This window comes from Sarcophilus harrisii, chromosome 1 (genome assembly GCF_902635505.1).
Source record: "Sarcophilus harrisii chromosome 1, mSarHar1.11, whole genome shotgun sequence".
NCBI classification, from domain to species: Eukaryota; Metazoa; Chordata; class Mammalia; order Dasyuromorphia; family Dasyuridae; genus Sarcophilus; species Sarcophilus harrisii.
Genome location: NC_045426.1, coordinates 63,696,255 through 63,716,068, shown reverse-complemented (window position 1 = coordinate 63,716,068; position 19,814 = coordinate 63,696,255). Strand labels below are relative to the sequence as shown.

The 19,814-nt window shown below is 34.4% G+C and overlaps 1 protein-coding gene across 3 annotated transcripts in view; it reads right to left on the bottom strand.

Moving 5' to 3' along the window:
• XYLB (xylulokinase) overlaps positions 1-19,814 on the bottom strand; it is a 220,534-nt gene that overhangs the window by 125,668 nt on the left and 75,052 nt on the right. For all 3 annotated transcript variants that reach the window (XM_031957004.1, XM_012543706.3, XM_031956996.1), the window contains exons 9-10: positions 16,236-16,354; positions 4,740-4,821 (exon numbers count right to left, since the gene is read on the bottom strand). In XM_031957004.1, the coding sequence (XP_031812864.1) occupies positions 4,740-4,821; positions 16,236-16,354 (201 nt within the window). The remainder of the gene's footprint in view (positions 1-4,739; positions 4,822-16,235; positions 16,355-19,814) is intronic.

Here is a 19,814-nt window from a genome sequence, read left to right as displayed (position 1 = left end):
TCTCCTGGGACCTCCATTTTGTAGAGTTGCCTAGGTTAGTCAGCCTTCAACTCTAAATGGTGCCCGAGGGTTTAGACCAAAAATGTGCCTTTTTGCCTTAACACTGATCAGAATACAAAAACCACTTCCAGTTCTTCTCCACCACATACATGAGTCAGATCAATGGGAAATGCAGTGATGATAATGGCATTGTTCTTAATAAATTATCATTAAAATTTTAGAAAAATCTTTGACTCTCAAAGGTTCTCCAGCAATTTGCAAGTGCTTCTATCTTTTTAGAGTCAATACTCTAGAAAAATTGAAATGAGGGCTTCTAAGCTGTACCCAAAAATCTATGCAGACTTCTTAATTTCAAAATGTAATTCTATCTTTTTTTATCTTTATTTATTTATTCAATTTTGTTAAATATTTCTGCATTATATTTTAATTGCGTTTGAGTTACACTCAGGACCTGATTTCTAGAGAATTGGTACTTATATATAACTTGGCAACCCCAGTTAAGCATCTTCCAAATGATTGAACACGTTCATTAGCCTTTCCTCATGCTCTTCCAATTCCTTTTGGAATATTGATAACATCTGTGTGTGCTAAGACTTCCAAATAGTTCATTTTATTAGGCACGTTCTCTATGAGTCCCTAGAAAGGGACAGGTGCCTAAAAAATTCCTTGGGGTATATTTCCAAAATGGTAGAATTTTTACAGAGCAACTGAAGAAGATCTTCTCCTTGCCTTTCTTTATAGGTGTCTGAAAATATTCACTATAAAAGTTCAACACTGGAAACTATTTGGATTCATAAACAACAATCAAAGACAACTTAAGCTTCCAGCATGGGGTATTGATTTGGCTTGGTTTTCTTGTTCCAAGTCTGATAGGTACATATATCCAGATCTTTTCATTCTCCTTCCATACCACCTAAGGGAGTCACACAGAGTGAATGACTCTATTACAGTATCATTGACTCTAAGGGAGTCACAAAGAGTGAATGACTCTATTATAGTATCATTGACTAACAGTTTCTTCAAGTAATTACTCTAGTTTCCCATCTCACAAAGGACAATTTCCATTAATAATGCCAAAAAAGTCAGGAGTTATTGAGGTAGATTCTATTCATTGTCTCACAGGCATACCACATGCTCCATTTATGCAGTCAAAGAACATTAGTCTCCATGGTGAGTTTATTCCTTAGATGATCCTTGTATTCTATAGGTATTAGAGACTCACTAAAATCCAATTCTTCTACAACCACTCTTGAGGTGAAAGGCATAGTATTGTTTTGATGTTCTTTTCTACCACTAACCTCTTTAATTTGTCATGCAAAATATAATCCTGCTTCTGTGAGGCTGCTATTCCAGAATGGCAATAAGCTTTCTCACCAGAAAGCAGGGATCTTTGAGGTGTTCAAAGTCCCAGATTTCTGTATGCATTCTGAATAGTATTGATTTGGATCCAAACAACACTGATGTTACAAAGGTGTTGATAGGATCTGAACATACTACAGTCATAGTGTCTACCTACTTACTGACACTCACAACTTCTCCAGAGAAAATCAAACTCACATTGGTATAATCCAAAGATGAAGGTAATTCTTCTCACTCAATATACAGAATTCTAACCCCTGCATGGGGTGTAGACATAGATATTGTAAATGACCATAAAAAGTTCTGCCTACAATTGTCACTAAGAATAACACTATACTCTATACTTCAGTTCTAGATGGTACAGTCAGCACAGTTCCAGCCTTAAAGTCAGGAAAACCTGAGTTCACAACTTGCTTCAGATGCTTAATATCTGTATGACTCCGGGCAAGAAACTTAGCCTCCCAGGCTCAGTTTCCTCATCTGTAAAATGGTGATAATAATAGCACCTATTTCTTTTAAGTTATTTTGAAAAGAAAACTAGATAATATATGTAGAGTGCTTAACAGATCTTAAAATGTTAATGTTTGCTACTATCATCATCATCATTACTATTATTATTTTCTTTACTATCATTACTGCATGAGGCTTTATAAATTTAAGTATAAAGGATACAGGTAAATTTGGATTGTCACAAATAAGAGGATTGGGATAATCTCTGTCTCTGTCTCCAAGCTCACTGCCTTCTGCTGGTCAAATGGAATTCATCTTCTGACATATTAATTCCAAATTTCTCCTTTGATTGCATCCAGCATTGATATATCCATCTAGTTCACAGTTATATCTATGGTCTCTTCATCTGTGCTCTGCTGCGGCTGCTGATTTAGAATTGACTGATGGAAACTTCCTTTCTGGGAAATACAGCACTAGCCACTGTGCCATCTCCCAGGAGATTTGCCTTGAGGTTCTGAAGGCTCTGGAGTAACCTTTCTCTTGATTAGTGACCTAGACCTGAGATGTCTTAGAACTAATCAGAAGCAGTTTGGCTGATGTAAAACCTCTCTCCCTCTCTGCTACCTTCACCTTGAATCTCTTCAGCTTGCTCTGCTTGCTCTGGAGTAACCTTTCTCTTGGTTAGTGACCTAGACCTGAGATGTCTTAGAACTAATCAGAAGCAGTTTGGCTGATGTAAAACCTCTCTCCCTCTCTGCTACCTTCACCTTGAATCTCTTCAGCAGTGTATGAGCTCTGCCTTCTTGAGAGACTATCCATGCTATTCAATCATTGTTAAGTACCCCCTAAAATGTCCTTGTCAGACAATTCCCTCTTGGTCACTTGTTAGAAAAAGACAAGTGGTTTAGTCAGGAAGGATGTGAATGTGTGTGTGTGTGTGTGTGTGTGTGTGTGTGTGTGTGTGTGTGTATGTGTGTGCAATTAAAGGTGCAGCCTAAAAAAAAAATAAATTACAAATGAAAAAAAGTTCATTTGGTGCTAGCATAAGCCTCAGTTTGCCCCATAACTAGTGGATGGAGAACAATTATTCTTGGATCATAAGTTACAGCCCCCAGACAGGAAGATGTAATAGTGGAACCTTTTAGGGGGAGATGAGAGCCATGGAAAGCAGGGAACTATGAGAGTCCAAGAGAGAGGAGTGCCGTAAGACCCAACAAATAGCAACAGCTTTGTTACTACGGTCAAAGGGTAATGGGGGTCTCATAGTATGGGGCAAAGAGCCCTGATTCTGGCATCAGAGGACTTTCCTGGATCCTCTGAACTGCCTTTGAACTTCTGAAGTTTATTACCTGTGTGAACTCAGGCAAATATTTTTATCTCCATGAAATTTAGTTTCTTCATCTTTAAAATGTGGGGTTAACCTAATGGTCTTTGGGGTCCCTTCCAGCTCTACATCTATTAGTGTCTGAATTCTGAAAATTTCTGGATCCAAAACAGAGAAGGGAGAAATAGACATTATTGAATGGCTCCAATTTTTTGTAGAGAAAAGAACAAACATACAGCCCTAGCCGTAAAGAAGCAACAAGATGTTTGATAGGAAACCTGGTCTAGTATTTGAAATATGAAGGTCTGAAGAAAAAAAGACTGACCAAACACCAAAATCCTTTTGGGGGAACCCTGAATATTATAACTCAATATTACTTTAAGATAATACTATAAAATTCTGAAGACTTGTATAGCTTCCTATGAAAGGCTCAGTGGAAGGAAAGGTTTAGTCGCAAGTTTGATTCCCTTCTGGGATGGGAAGACTAAACCACAAAATAAAGCACTATATATCTGAAGAGATGCATCATCCCTAGAGGAAGGTGTGACTTAGAGGAAAGAAAAATGGGCATGACTTTATGGAGCAGCCTGCACCCTTTATGTTGCAGTATATTTTCTGAGGATTGAAATAAAGGCTGTCCTATATCTAAAATATATTGTTAGCTGAATGCTTGCATCAGACTTAGAGGTCTTTTACTGACATCTCTAGAGATCAAAATAATGCACTGCAATTCTCAAAGAAAACCCTAAGAACAGTGGTCAAATTCAGTGATTTCTCAGTTCCCTTTGGAATTGAGTCAAATCTCTTTTTTAAGTCCAGAATTTTGATTCTATGTCAAGGGCTACAGCAAGAAAGCAGATTCTTATACTTTAAATAGTTGCCCTTTGAAAATCAGGGAACTAAGTCCTGGAGGATGCTCACAGTTAAAGGGCAGGAGGAAAAAGAGAATCCAGAGAAAGGCACAAGGTATATGAGATCCTGGAGAAAAGTTTTTTAAAATCAAAATTCATATTTTAAAAAATATAATAAAATTCATTACATGAAGTTTAAAACAGTGATGGGACTAGAAGCTAAATCATAGAGAAATGGATGAAGGAAATGGATTTAAACTGGATAGAAAAAAACCAATTAGGAGAAAACATGTTCCCTCTGAGTATTTGAAAGGCTATTATAAGAATTAGACTTATTGGATATGTCTCTAGAGGGTGGAAAGAAGACCAACAGGTGGAAACCATGGAGAGACTCAATATAGAAAAACTCATGAATCTGTGCTAAACCAAAATGGAAAATACCACCTATTTACTGCAAATGTACAAATGGAGAATGGAAGTGCCCATTTAAGATGTTAAACCTGAAATTCCTATATGGTACAAAAAATTGAGCTAGATCAGATCCTTATAAGATTTACTCCTATTATTTAATTCCATGAGGTTTATGAAATACAGTAGAAATAGAACAGTAGTGCAAATCTTGGAAGAGAATGATGAAAAAAGCTCTTCTAAGAAGTGGTGACTATGTGCAATGCTTCTACTGATTTGTTTTTCTTCTGAATTGACATGTTCATTCACAAGTATCTATTTTTGAAAACACACAATATTCTTCTCACCTGGATTGTCTCCAGTGAAGGCTATTACTTTACATTCGGAGTTGAACCCATAACGCTGAACAAGATAGGAAGAAATAGGTCCCTAGACAGAAAAATAAAGCAAAATCAATCAATCAGTCATAGAGTATTATTGTCCTCATTTTGCAAGTAAAGAAACAAATCAGACAGGCTTAATAATTAGCCTATGGTCAAACAGCTAGTAAGTTGGAGAGGCTAGATTTGAACACAGGTCTTTTCTAATTACGTCTCGCTAGTTAGTTATGTCTCAACTGTGTCATGTTTATTCCCAAAAAACTCTCCATTTCATAACTGTGAGTATTTATATAATCACAGTCAATGTATATATTACTGTTATGATCCAGATTTTAAAAATTTGAAATAATTTCATATTCTACATTTCTTGTTTTTCTTTGAATTTATCACTTTTGATGCAATAATATTTATGCTTAAAAACCATAAATTATTTAGCCATTCTTTAGATGCTAGACATGTGGGTTATTTATCCCTTCCTTTTTTTGCTATTTTGAGTAAACCTAAGAAGTAGTTGTGAATATAGATGAACTTGAACTTAGAGTCATTAAGATGTGGCTTAGAGTCCTCCTTCTCATATATACTGGTTATGTGACCCTAGGTAAGGTACTTAACCTCTCACTGATCACCCTTCTGCAAATTATCTGTAGGCATAAAAATTACAGATCCAGCATAAAATAATAAAAATAATGTACTATAAAGTTTTTATATTCAAAGGTATTTTCCTCTTTTAATAAAATTCTTAGGTACAGTCCTAATAATGGGATCACTAGGAAAAAGCTATGAATGGTATTCATTAATCAAGAGAGTTTATTTCCTACCATATGTACCACTCTTCTCTATCCCACACTCCAAAAATAGCAGCAATCATCTGGAAACCAGTTTACCAATATTTCTCATTACTAGTCTCCTGAGTCAGTTTCAGAGATATGAAGATATGAATATTTCATATATAATATATTTGAATAAGAAAAGAAAAACATTAGTTAAATATTCCTCAACCTAAATTTCATAAGCAAGTAAACAACGAGTTGATAGCCAAAACAATGATTGTCACTTTCACTATGTCATCAGCCATGAGATCCTTCAACTTGGGTGATATGCAATGAAAGTTTCCTGAGAAGAATTTCTTTAAAATATGCTAACATCCCAGGAAAGCAAAAATCAAAACCATGCCTTCAAAAATTAATACCATATAGCAGCAGGTGGTTACTGCTGAAAAGAAATTGAACACGTCTGAAAGCAATGTACAGAAATGAATTTTAAAAAGAGAGAATATTAAAGACACACCCAGTTTTTCACTTATCAAAAAAGTAATTCATTCTTAAAGGAGAGGAAGGGGTAGGGGAAGGAGATAGTGAAAAAATTTTAATACCAAAAGTTTCAATTCATGAGGTGATCCTGATGTAAAAGAGGTTTGTATTGTTGTTTTTTTTTTAGGGTTTGTTTCCTCTGCTGAAAGTTTTATGGTTTTCATTTTCCAATACAACTTGGGGCAAATTATGAGAACAGAAGAGTGCTTCCAGCTTCTTTGTGATGTTCCCATAATCCTCCAGTCAGTAGGGCACAGTTGGAATAATTTGTAGGTAAAAATTCAGTAAAGTCTACTCTTGTAGAAGCAGAAGATTGTAATGGAACAGGTATTAGAATATAAGACTAAGAATCTTTCCTCATTAAATAAAAGCTCAAACAGCAGGAACTAAGTTCTCAAAGGAAGAATTATCCAAATTATCCAAAAGGAGATAATTCAAATAATCAATAACTACATGAAAAATGCTCTAAATATTTTTTCCAAAGTAAATTAAAATAACTCTGAAATTTCACCTCACACCAACAAATTGGCAAAGATGATAAAAAAGGAAAAAATCCAACATATAGGGCCTGTGGAAGACAAGAGTATCAATAAAAAGTGGTATCTGACAAAATAACCACAAAAGTATTTTTTGTTGTAGCAAAAATAAAATGGTTACAAAGAGATACCTATAGATTGAGGAATAAATTAATTAAGTTATATGTATATAATGAAATATGATTGTGCATTGAGAAATAGTAAATTAGAAGAAATGCAGAAAAATCTCATGAAGATTTCATGAACAGAGTGAACAACCAAGAGAAGATGCATAATTACTATAATGTAAAGGAAAATAACACAAAAAGATCAGATTTTAGCTTGATGTAATAAATATCTTAATTTTAAAGATGAAATATTTTCCCCCACTCTCAGTCTAAGATGGAAGACCAGAAGAAACCTCAAAAAAACCTTTTTAAAAAAAAATTTCCTTTGGTCTAGTCATTTTGTAAAGCAATTTAGGACATAGTTCTAACTACCAAAGCTACCAAACTGTGCATACACAGTAATACCACTACTAGATTACTATCCCAAAGAAATCAGAGAAAGAGGGAAAGAATTCATGTATACAAAAACAAGCTCTTTTTATGGTGGAAGAGAACTGGAAAGTGAGGGGATGCCCATGAAATAGGGAATGGCTGAATGAGCTGTGATATAGTTATTTGATTTAATATTATTATGCCGTAAAAAACACCCCTGTCCCTGCTGCTAATAATAGCTAGTATTAATAAACATTTTAATGTTTGAAAAGTACTTTACATGTGTTATTTCATTTGATTTTAACAATCTATTATCCCCATTTTGTAGATGAGGAAACTGAGGCTGGGAAGGGTAAAGTGACTTAGCTAGCATTACACAGATAAGTATCAGAGTCAGGATTTGAATTCAGATCTTCCTGACTCAAAGTCCACTGCTCTATCCCCTGTATCACCAAAGGAGAGGGGACACTAGTATGAATTGATGCCAGATTCAGAGAATAATTTATACAATAACATCATTATTATAAAGACAATTTTGAAAGACTTAGGAATTCTGATCAACACAATGACCAAATACAATTCCAGAGAAGTTGAAATGAAAATATTATCCACCTCCTGAAAGAAAGGCAATAGACTCTGAGTAGAGACAGACTTTTTCTTTAAACATGGCCAATGTCAGAATTTGTTTTGTCTGACCAGCCATATTTGTTAATATGGGTTTTATTTTTCTTGCTTTTTCAACGAGTGGATGCAGGTAGGAGGAATGGAGAACGGAAACAGTGAGGCAGAGAAAATACAGCTTTGAAAATTAAATTTAAAAATAAAAAGGAAACATTCTTGATCTAACTAAGGGGATACCTGGGATCAAATTCCAGACCTACATCTTATACTCTGTATAAAATTTGTCAAAATTTCTTTGTTTTTGTTGTTATTGAGCAGTTGTTTAGATGTGTCTGACTCTTCATGACTCCACTAGTATTTTCTTAGTAAAGACACTGTAATGGTTTGCCATTTCCTTCTACAGCTCATTTTACAGATAAGGAAACTAAGACTATTTACATATCTGTAAAATGGAAATAATTATATGACTTACCTTACAGGGTTATTATGGAAAAACTTTATAAGTCTAAAAGAACTTTATAAAAATAAGCATTTGTTACAACTTTAATCCAATTTTCAGATAGTTCTATATTTTCCCCCTGTTCACTATAATGTCTAGAAAAGTAGTATTGCTTCTCTTCAACTGAAGAGATCACTTCTCTTATTTTACTGAAAATATCAGAACTGTGATGAACCTTCTCTTTCCCCCTTTTCAAACAAAACTTCCTTCAATATTCTCTTCATTTGATTTAATTTCTGAAGAAGAGGTGGACCTTCTCCACATCAAGACCAGCCCTTTTATTTGTGCCCTTGATTTCATCCTTTTCTATGTCTTCCAAGAGTTTACCTTTAATAATCATCCTGTCCCTATCCTTTCCATTTTAAATTTCTCTTTATCTACTGGTTTCTTCCCTGCTACACACAAATAAGCCCAAATGTTTCTGTGCCTATAAACATATACATATACATATATATACACACACATACATATATAAATATATATGGGGATGTTTATTCCAGAGGGGTGTTTATACACACCCACACATATACACACATACATATGTGTGTATTTATATATATATATATAAATATCTATGTTTTTGTAACAAATATATATATTTATTAATAAATAAATTTATTATTTTATTTTATTAAAAATTATTAATTAATAAGTATATATAAATAAATATATTTATATGTAAATAAATATAAACATACATTTGTATAGGTATATATGACCCACACACCCACAGACACACAATTTCACATACCCTTGAGAGCTGGATTTCCAGAAGCTAGATGGGTTTTAATGTACTTCATGGGTAACCATTCTAAAACTATGTAATTCATGATTCCCCACCAGGGTACTTTCCATTAAAAGTCAATTAACATAATTAGCAAAACTTTCCTAAAATGGCATAGAAAGAATAAAAGTTACAAAAATACTTTCCCCATAAACATATTCTTCCACAAATACCAAAAAAGCATCTGTGGAAAAATAAGGCACAAATTAAGAACACAACAGTAGCAAAATGCATATGTAGGGAACACATGTGGCTAAGACATTTACAACTCCAGTATTATTGAGTCTCAGTGTCTTTCTCTCCCTGTAGTTTTTTCTGTAGTCTTGCTTTCAATTGCTAGAGCTAGTTCTCTTGAGATACATATAGCTCTCATGTCTTTGAACTGACAAATCTGACTTTTCTCATGTGTCATCCTTCTTGATTACAGTTTCTGACAATGTTGAGCAACCATATGGATATCCTTAGCTTCTATGACACTGGCCTTTTCTTAGTTTTCTTTATAATGAATTGACCTCCCATTCTCAGGTTCCTGTGTTGGACCATAATCTATCCACTGCTCATCTCCTAATCATGAATATTATACAAAACTTTATTCTGCATTCTCTTTTCTCCTTTTTTTATATCCTGTCTTTTTATATCATTTCTATACGCATAACTCAAACTTTTTTCTATCCAGCTCAAGTCTTTCTTCCTGGAACTCTAATCCTAGACCACCCGATGCCTGATAGATATCTCTGTCTGAGAATTTCAAAATCATTTCTAATTGTTTTCAAAATGGACTGAAAGAGTGAAAGACCTGTATAGTCAGGGAAAACATAGATTCGAATGATATTTGTGATACATATTGGCTATATGACATAGATAAGTAACAATCTCCCTGTGGCTGAGTTTATTCATATGTAAGATGAGAATGAGAATAACCCAGAATTGCTGTATCAAAGGGATTTATCAAGTGAGAAAAAATGTAAAGTGCTTTATAAACATTAAAATGTCATGTAAATATTAATTATTGCTATGAATCACTCCAAAAGCTCCTCTAAACTTCTATATTTCCATTCAGAAGACAACCATATTTCTAGTTAACTAGATTTACAACTTTAAAATCTTTTTTGACTCTTTCCTCTCCCTTTACCTTACCCTTGCCCTCCATATTCAATCAGTTTCCAAATCTTGTCACTTATATCTCAAGAATACATCTCATATCTGTCCCTTTCTCTCAATTCATTACCGTGTCTATTATAATAGACTTCTACTTACTTTTGTTGTTACCAGTCTCTCCAATTCCTCCTCCATGCCCTGTATCGTTATTGTTTACGCATTCCATTATCAGGGGAGAATCAAAAATAACTTTTGTGAGGTTCTCAAATCAGAAAGTTCTATCTTCTCCTCTTTTGTCATCTATATCTCCTATAACACAAGACTAAACCCACAGCAAACAATAAATATCCATTGATTTAATTCCAGCATCATTCCCGTTTCTATAAGAACAAATATAATGAGAGAGATAAAAATAATATTTTCTTTCCCTGACTTTGCCTCAGACCCAGAGGAAGTTTAAAAAAAAATGAGCTTTTCCTGGTATCTGGAAGGAATATTTTGCCTTACTCAGCAAAACTCTGAATTACACACCAGAATAAGACGTATCTACTGAGAAAATAAATCTTTCCATTTTCTGCTACAAAAAAGTTAAAGATATCCAGGAGCTATATTTCAAAGACAGAGATTCTCTAGAAGATTGTTTTAGCTTCTCCCTCTCTCTCTCTTCCTCATCACCCAGTCAGGTTGTGAGCATGCTGTGATTAAAAGTGCTTTTTTAAGAAAAAAAATCAATTCATTTATATTCCTTCAAGCTGCTATTTTCATTATTACCTACATATTGAAAGCATGTCTTTTTTAGGCTAGAAGTGACTAACCCTGCTACAAAGAAAAACAATTTTCTCCAACCTACAAGTAATCACATATGAATCCAGAAATTAAATGGCAATTTGTTATTAAGAAATGAATGTTCTTGTTAAAAAAATTTTTAATGCAATTTTGTGTTGGGACAATTTTTACACGTCTGTCTGACTCATTATTATCTATTAAGAACATATGATTCTCTCAATATATCTTTCCAAGCATGAAGATTATCTCTTAATTAATTAATATTTTGGATTATGATGATTTGAATTTTCACGTTGGATTTTAATTTCTGTCTCTTCATTTGAAACATTGTTTTAAGCTGCTGATATGTATGTATATATATGCACTGCTTTTATATTTTTCATTCTATCAAGAAATTCCTTTTAAAATATTATGTTAATACTTTTGTTTTTATATTCATTTTCTTTTAGATCTACCCATTGCACATACCTTATCCATCATCCCATTAATGAGCCTTCCATTGCAACAAGAACAAGAACAACAACAACAAAAAATTACAGAGACCAACTGACACAACATGATATCCCCCAATAGTCCTTCACTTTGCCAATAAAAAAGGAGTTCATGCTATTTTGGGAAGAAAATCTTTCATAAAGTAGATAATTTGGTAACTTATTAGCCAACAGACAAGGCACCATTCCTAAATCTGCTTCTGCATCTATAAAATGAGAGAGTTGGACAGATGGGTCTCTGAAGTCTCTTCTAACTTGATCTCCAATTCTATGATCCCAATGGTATTGGTAAGTGATCAGGGATCAGAGTTTGTCCCAATCAAAGGTCACAGTAGTAAAGTGAATGTAACAATATTGGAAAAACTGGACTGAACCTGATATTTTGTAGAATACACAACTTTTTTTTCCTCTGAGATCACTGTTCATACGGATATTCCTTTTCTCTGAATTCTTTAAAGCAGAATTTCTCATATGTTTTCCAGAACTCTAGATCAGAATAAGGAATATTTCTGTAATGAAATTCTAGTTCTATGCACAAGGACTTCAAAAACATAAATGGAAAGAAAATCCATAAACAAAACAATCTAGACAGTGACATTACAATGACCAACACTTCCTTCAAAAAAGATACATGAGAATGCACTTCTCCCTCTTCTTTGCAGAAAGTGGAGGCTATAGATATGGAATACTGCATATTATGTCACACTTTTTTCAATATTTAAATTAATATTTTCCCTTTTTTCTTGATTAAAAGAGATAGTTCAGGGCAGAGAGGAGGAAAGAGACATACTTTGAGAAATATGTGTGATGTAAAAAAAAAAAAAAAAGATACCAAAAAAAGTTTTTAAAAAGAAAAATTCTTTATACTAGTAGCATTTTCCTTTCCAGAGTATTAGCCAAGAAATTGCATCTGTCTGAAAAGCAGCCTCCCCTTTAATCCTCCACTGATGTCTCATCAAGGCATAAAAATGACACCAAATTCTGAAAGTCCATGCCAGTAGAATATAAGGTTTGGCAGATTTTATCAAACTGGAAATTATTTTATTAAAAACACGTCAACAGATTGGGTCTGCTATCCAAGAACCAACCCAGCTAAGTAAAGAGAGGCTCATCACCAGAAGGCTAGCCATGAAGTGATGAATTCTCTGCCCCTGGTGACCTATGAAGAAGATAAAAAATTGAATAAATGGCTTTGGGCCTTACACAGTCTCCTTTCATTTCCCTCCTAGTGACAATGGTACAATGTTGAAAAGGGGAAAGGAAAACACTAAGAATCACTAAATTCCCAAATCAGTTATATACATTAATCTAACTGGTGGCGTTTTAAATGTAAAAACTCTGTCCAATAACCAATGAATTTCTACTCTGTTGTTAGATTGAACCACTTCATTATTGACATTCTTGCTATATACATCAACACTTTTGGTTACGTAAGATCTCTAAATACTGAAGAATTCATCCAACTATGGAAGATTAGAGGGCCTTTTCATGGAGATGCACAGCAGAGTCAAGAGATCAGCTTTTTAATTCATGTAGAAACCAAGTGGATTATAAATTTATGGTGCAGACTATCAGTTCCATTGATTGAGAAGGGCTTGCATCTGTGATTTCATTGGAATACAGAATTCCAGAATCAAGAAACTTCCTCTGCTAATTCAGATCAATATGTTCTCTACAACTTCAATTCCTAGAGTTTCCCAGAACAAAGGGGGCAAATATGCTGCTCACAGCCTACATGAGGCTCACAACACTCCCAAGTACCAAACCATATTAAAGCCCAATTGGGAAATATTTAACAAAATAAATATAAAAATACAATAAAATATATAATATTACATTTTAAAACTAAGTCCCCATCCTCCTTTTCTATTTTAGTCTGATACCCAAGCTTGGGGAATGGCAAGGTTTGCGTGACTTATTGGGTCACTTGCCCAACATGTTTTGGAGATGGGACTTCAGCTCAGATCTCCTCGGTCTGGAGACTAGTCCCCTCCACTATGCCATGTTTCTTTTCTACTATGAGATGGGAAGAACATTAAATTCAGGCATCAAAAATATCGGGGCCTAGAATTGAATAGGAGATGAGTGGAATAAATTGCATTTGAAAAACCACATGGTGCCTTCAACAATTCTAAGATTCTCCTTGACACAAAAGTCTATTTCTTCAACAGCAATATTCTTTCAGTGATATTAATTATGTGACTGCCAATCATGGCACACCATGATCTCTGAGGAATCTATACTGCAGGTGACCTAAAGAGCAGTGTTCAGAGCTACACAGTAAGTGGAAGACTGTAGTATAATAGCAATAATTATTGTACAAAAGATATGGCGTAAAAGATATCCATTAAGGACATGTAGGTTAGAAAAAGAGGAAAACCATTCAGGTAGCAACATAAAGGAATAATGAGCAGTCCAAGTGTTACACTTGTGTCCATAAAATGCTAAAAGACCTAGTAGAAGTTCTCCAGTGTGTCAGGTAAATGCTTTTTAGAGGATTTACTAAAGAACATGTACAATATAGGATAAGAAGTCATAGGTGAATTGCAATCTGCACCAATAGAAGTATCCAAAATATTCAGGTATCCAAGTATGCAAGAGATAAAAGAAAAAGGGGAGACTTGGGTTGATATGTCTGAGGGTAGGCTAATTTAACAGGGAAAACAGAAGAGAGGGTATATACGCAATAAAGTTCTTAAGAAAACAAGAACTTGTTGATTCCCAACCTTTTGGGGGCTTTTACAATCTCAATGGAAACTTATATTAGTAGAGGAAATTTTTTTACCAAGAAATTCCTATACCAAAGAAATCAAAGTCTATTTTCTCTAATATATATATATATATATATATATATATACATATATATATATATATATATATATATTGCCAATAACAACAAATAATTAAACACGTGAAACCTAATGCGACAAGGTTATAGTTTTCTACCTGTCATGTATGTGTGTGTTTGTGTGTATGTGAGTGTGTGTATGTGTGTGTGTTTGTGTGTATATATATACACACACATAATTCTACTATGCTGGAGCTCTTCAAGGGCAAGGTCCATATTTCTCTGTCTCCTCTATTATGTTCATCTACTGAGCAGAAAGAAGATATTTAAGAAATATTTACTGATTATTTGCCCAATGAAACATTAAGAGAAGACTGGCATAATAGGTAAGATGTTGTTCCTGGAGTCAGGAAGATCTCTTCAAATCCCGTTTCTGACACTTACTATCTGTGATCATGGTCAGATAAACTTGAGTTAAACATGAGTATTTAAAAGTATTTTTTTGGCATGGACAATTTCTTTGTATAACAACTCTCATTTAAATTCAACAGACATTTATCATAAGCTACATTCAGTGCTGGTGTTAGGTGCAAAGAAATCCTCAGGGGACTTAAAGTTCACTGGATGAGATAAAATTAAATACATAAATATCTATAATACAAGATAAAATGTAATAAATATCACAAAAGTACAACCCGCTATGGAAGTCCAATGTACCATGGGGAACAATCCCAGAAGAAGGGGATTTCAGAGAGAAAAGGGAGGGTACCTCAGAAAATTTTGTGAAGGAGGTGGCCTTTAAGGTAGTCCATGAAGGAAGGGTAGGATTTCTGCAAAAATTGAGGGAAAGTACCCAGATTTAAGGACCAGCAGGAAAAAGAACTAATGAAGCAATTAAGTGTAAAGTACTGGAAGACCTATTAGGCAAATAATAAAAAACATATAGGGAAATAGTCAGAAAGAACACTTAAAATAGGTTCTGGCCTTATTGTGAAAGATCTTAATATCAGGCTAAGGAGTTACAATTTAGCCAGGGAAAGTTTTTGAAGGGAGAATGGCAGGAATTGAACATCTAGAAGACTAATTTGCCAGAAACTGTGAACAGGATGGGTTTATTTTAATGTTATCTCCTTCTAAGATTTAATTTTTTTTTCTTAATTGAGTAATTCTTCAGAAAATACAGTGCTGAATGTTTGTGGCAGCCCTTTTTGTAGTGGCTAGAAACTGGAAACTGAATGGATGTCCATCAGTTGGAGAATGGCTGAATAAATTGTGGTATATGAAAATTATGGAATATTACTGTTCTGTAAGAAATGACCAACAGGATGATTTCAGAAAGGCCTGGAGAGACTTACACGAACTGATGCTGAGTGAAATGAGCAGGACCAGGAGATCATTATATACTTCAACAACAATACTAGATGATGACCAGTTCTGATGGATCAGGCCATCCTCAGCAACGAAATCAACCAAATCATTTCTAATGGAGCAGTAATGAACTGAACTAGCTATACCCAGAAAAAGAACTCTAGGAGATGACTAAAAACCATTACATTGAATTCCCAATCCCTATATTTATGCACACCTGCATCTTTGATTTCCTTCACAAGCTAATTGTACAATAATTCAGAGTCTGATTCTTTTTGTACAGCAAAATAATGTTTTGGTCATGTATACTTATTGTGTATCTAAGTTATATTTTAATATATTTAACATCTACTGGTCATCCTGCCATTTAGGGGAGGGGGTGGGGGGGGGTAAGAGGTGAAAAATTGGAACAAGAGGTTTGGCAATTGTTAATGCTGTAAAGTTACCCATGTATATATCCTGTAAATAAAAGGCTATTAAATTAAAAAAAAAAAAAGAAAAAAAAGAAAATACTGTGCTTCAATTTTCTCTTTAATTTTCCTTATTTCCTATGGAATTCTTCAAAATTTCACTTATATACAGGCAATTTAAAGGAAATTCTACTTAAGGACTTATCTGCTTATCTTAAACCATATCTGTGTTTACACACTCTACTTTAAAAAATGGCATCCATAAGCTTTTTATCATTGGGTTGAACACATACCAGTATTGAATTTGAAGGTACTGTTGGTCCAAGTTTCTCCCGTAACTCAAGTGCGCATGCATCAAGGCAGGGCTGGGACCAGGATTTTTTAAGTATGTGCAATAAATTCATCCCAGAACCTAAGAAGTGAAGTTATGACAACATGAAATAATCACCTTGAAAATGACATTTTATTAAGCTGTATAAGAGGATAAATAACTGTTATGACCTTTGAGACTGAGCTTCTTTTTCACTGAACACACAAAACTGACCTTCAAGAATCTAAAACACATATTTTGACCGCATAGGGAATTTTGCCCAATTCTCAATGCTATCTTGAGGAAGTTCCTTCTAACTACTCCAAATCCTTCTCAAAACCACCCTCAAATATGGGATGATTTTCCCCACTGTACAAGACTTATACAGGAATAGGAATCAGATTTGCAATTTCACTGGTATAAGGAACATCTTAGTAAGGCAATGTACTTTAGTATCATCTCTGAAATTTAGTTTTAAAAACTCACCTAGAGCACTGAGAAATATCTCAGCAAATAAGGGCTAGAGTCAGGATTTGAACTTGAATCTTGGTTTCAAGACCAGTTCTATTCACAAAGTCTTATTAACTGTTTTTACTCCCTGTATACAAAACTTTTTATATTCATTTATTTATATAGTTTGCATGACTAAATACTATCCAATAACAACTCTATTAATTAGGATCTTGTTTAAACTTCTATTTAGAAAGTTAAGATATTCCTTTAGATAATATGTGTCCAGGAGTAAATTAAAATCTTTTCTAATTTTACAAGTATGTTTGAATTTTTTGCGTTAAATTCAAAAGTTAGACTTTTAAAGTTTGTTTGACTTTTTGTCTAAATAGTTTGAATGCCAGTTAGAGAAGTGACCAGTTCTCAGATGCCTTAGTTTGTGTGGTTCATTATTTATAAACTATCAATTATGACATTGTATAAGTGTCCTAAAGTTGTATACAAGTTTATTTTTCCTTCTTAGGGAAAAACTAGCTGATTGTCATTGTCTGCCAAAGGGTTGAGTGCTATTGGACAAGGCTGTCTTCTCTATTGATCTTTTCCCCGCACCCATGTATGTACAGACAAATCTCCCTTTGGAGATAGAACAGTGTAAAGCACTGACTGTAGAATAGGTCTGTCTGATGGGAAGGGAAATGTGTTCCTGAAAAGCTGGTAACAGCCACATTCCAAGTGTGGAGGCCACTGAAGAGGGAGTAGTTCTACTTGCCCTTCCACAAAGTCTCACATAGAAGGTAAACTTCAGCGATGTGACTAAAACCCAGGTCCTCTAACTAGAGGAATCTCTTTTCACAGGATTAGACAAACTGGCTAGAACTAACCCTTACAATCAACTCACAACATTCTTCTTACCTTTCCCTAATTCTACTTTCCTCCTTCATAGTCTGTAACTCTGATTCACTCACTTAACCTTCCTGAACATCTTTTTCCTCACCAGTAAAATAAGGAAAATGGGTTGTTAAGAGAGCCAAATGAGATTATGTTTGTACACCTAGTACCATCATTGTTATTCTTCAACTAAAATCCTTTTCTTTGCAGAAATGTGAAGTAAACCTGATTCATGTCTTCTGCTCTCTGGTTTTCTGCCTTTAGGCTAACAGAGAATCCTCTGTTAATTACCTTTTGTTTCCCCAGAGGGTAGAGGAAAGATTATTCATTAATATGCATCTCAAGTAACTAGTATATGAGAGTGAGACTCCAAGAACTCACGGCCATTGAGTCAACCCGGTCACACAGAAAACGATTTTCCTCGGCTGCCTTCATTTCCAATGCCTTCAATCAATAGTGCTAGAGCGCCATTAGTTTTTGTGTTTTAATTTCCTGCTAGACTGGAAACTCACTTTGCACCTTTCTGTACCCACACAGCTGCTGTGGATTTTGGTCATTGAAATGTCCCTAAGCAATGCTGCTATTTATGCTAGTGGACAGCTCTCAGCTCATGTCTGTACTATGACGTGTGTGCACTCTCATCCTGCCCATGCTATTTCCCTCTCCCCCGTATCAATAGCTGATTTTTCTCAGAACCTTAGGATTTCTGAGTTGGAAGGAACAAGCATTTCCTCTGTCATGGAGATAACAAATTGTTAACCAAGTCTTATTTAAAGTCCTATAGGAAAAGAATACTCATTATCTATCCAGGCAATGCATTCTACCTTAGGACAGCTGTAATTGTGGGGAAGGTTTTCTTTACAGTTAGCATGCACCTGTGATTTCTACCTACTGTGTTTGGTCTTGATTTCTAGGGCCAAAAAGTTAGTTCAGGGGTTCTCAACGTGAATTCCATTTTATTTTATTTTTAATTAAAGCTTTTTATTTTCAATATACATACATGAATAATTTTCAAAATTTACCTTTACAAAACCTTGTAGAGACTTGTTCTATATTCTCCTGCCTACTCCTCTAGATCTATTTACTCTCCTAAAATTCTCACTTTTGACCTTAGAACTGATCACCAGTTGATAAGATCATATGATACTCCATTGTTTCTGGACTTGGACCTTTTACCTTTCCCCAAGGCTGACTGATTCTCTCTTGGTCTGTAATCTGGGTAGAGGCTGCCATGCTCACCACCTAGTTCTTTCTTGAGGAAGAGACAAGACGACTAAGGTTGGAAGAGAATTTTACCCTCCCTTGTCATACACAGTTGAAAATGTGAATGGGAAATATCCTGATTATGATTAATAAAGAAACAGGATGGGCTCATTTTTAGCAATTCCTGAGAATAAGCTCCCTTCCTCCTACCCTCACTCCTAGACAGCAAGTAATCCAATATATATTAAACATGTCCAACTCTTCTATACATATTTCCACAAATATTATCCTGCACAAGAAAAATCAAATCAAAAAGGAAAAAAAATGAGAAAACAAAATGCAAGCAAACAACAAAAAGAGTGAAAATACTTTTGAAAATACTATTCAACCGAATTTTAAATAATATTTTGATTCTAATATTCAATATAATTGATTTCCTTTGTAATCTTATTTAAAACATTATTCTGAAAAGGAATGTATAAGGTTCAGCCTAATTTCTAAAACACATACACACACACACACACCAATTTTAAGAAACCTTGGCTCTAATTCCATTCCCCATATGATAGCCATAATGTTTGCTCTCATCTCTACCATAAGTGCTCTCTTCTCCAATATAAAGATCCTTAGTTCTAGTTAAGGACATGTGGTGTCTAAACTGCCAATAGGATCCAGATCTTTTGTCCCTCTAACCCAACATTCTCGCTATTATACTCAACTGTCCCTCAAATAATTTGGACAATATTATGTTGCTCATGGTAAGGGTTTTAATCTGTATTTTGAAAAGTAAAATGAAATAGAGGCATATAGTGAAAATTAAGCAATTAGGTTCTCTCATTAGAAGAAAGGGCCACTTTCAACTTTTATGTCTAAGAGACAGAAAAATTATATTCTAAAATAGGGTTAGAAAGTAGTTCTCTCTCTTAACTTTATGGTCCTAGTAGCCTTTTATTTTCATTGCCCTTCATTATGCCACACTGCGCACCCTGTGTTAGAGGAGTTGTATGTATTTGTCAGGACT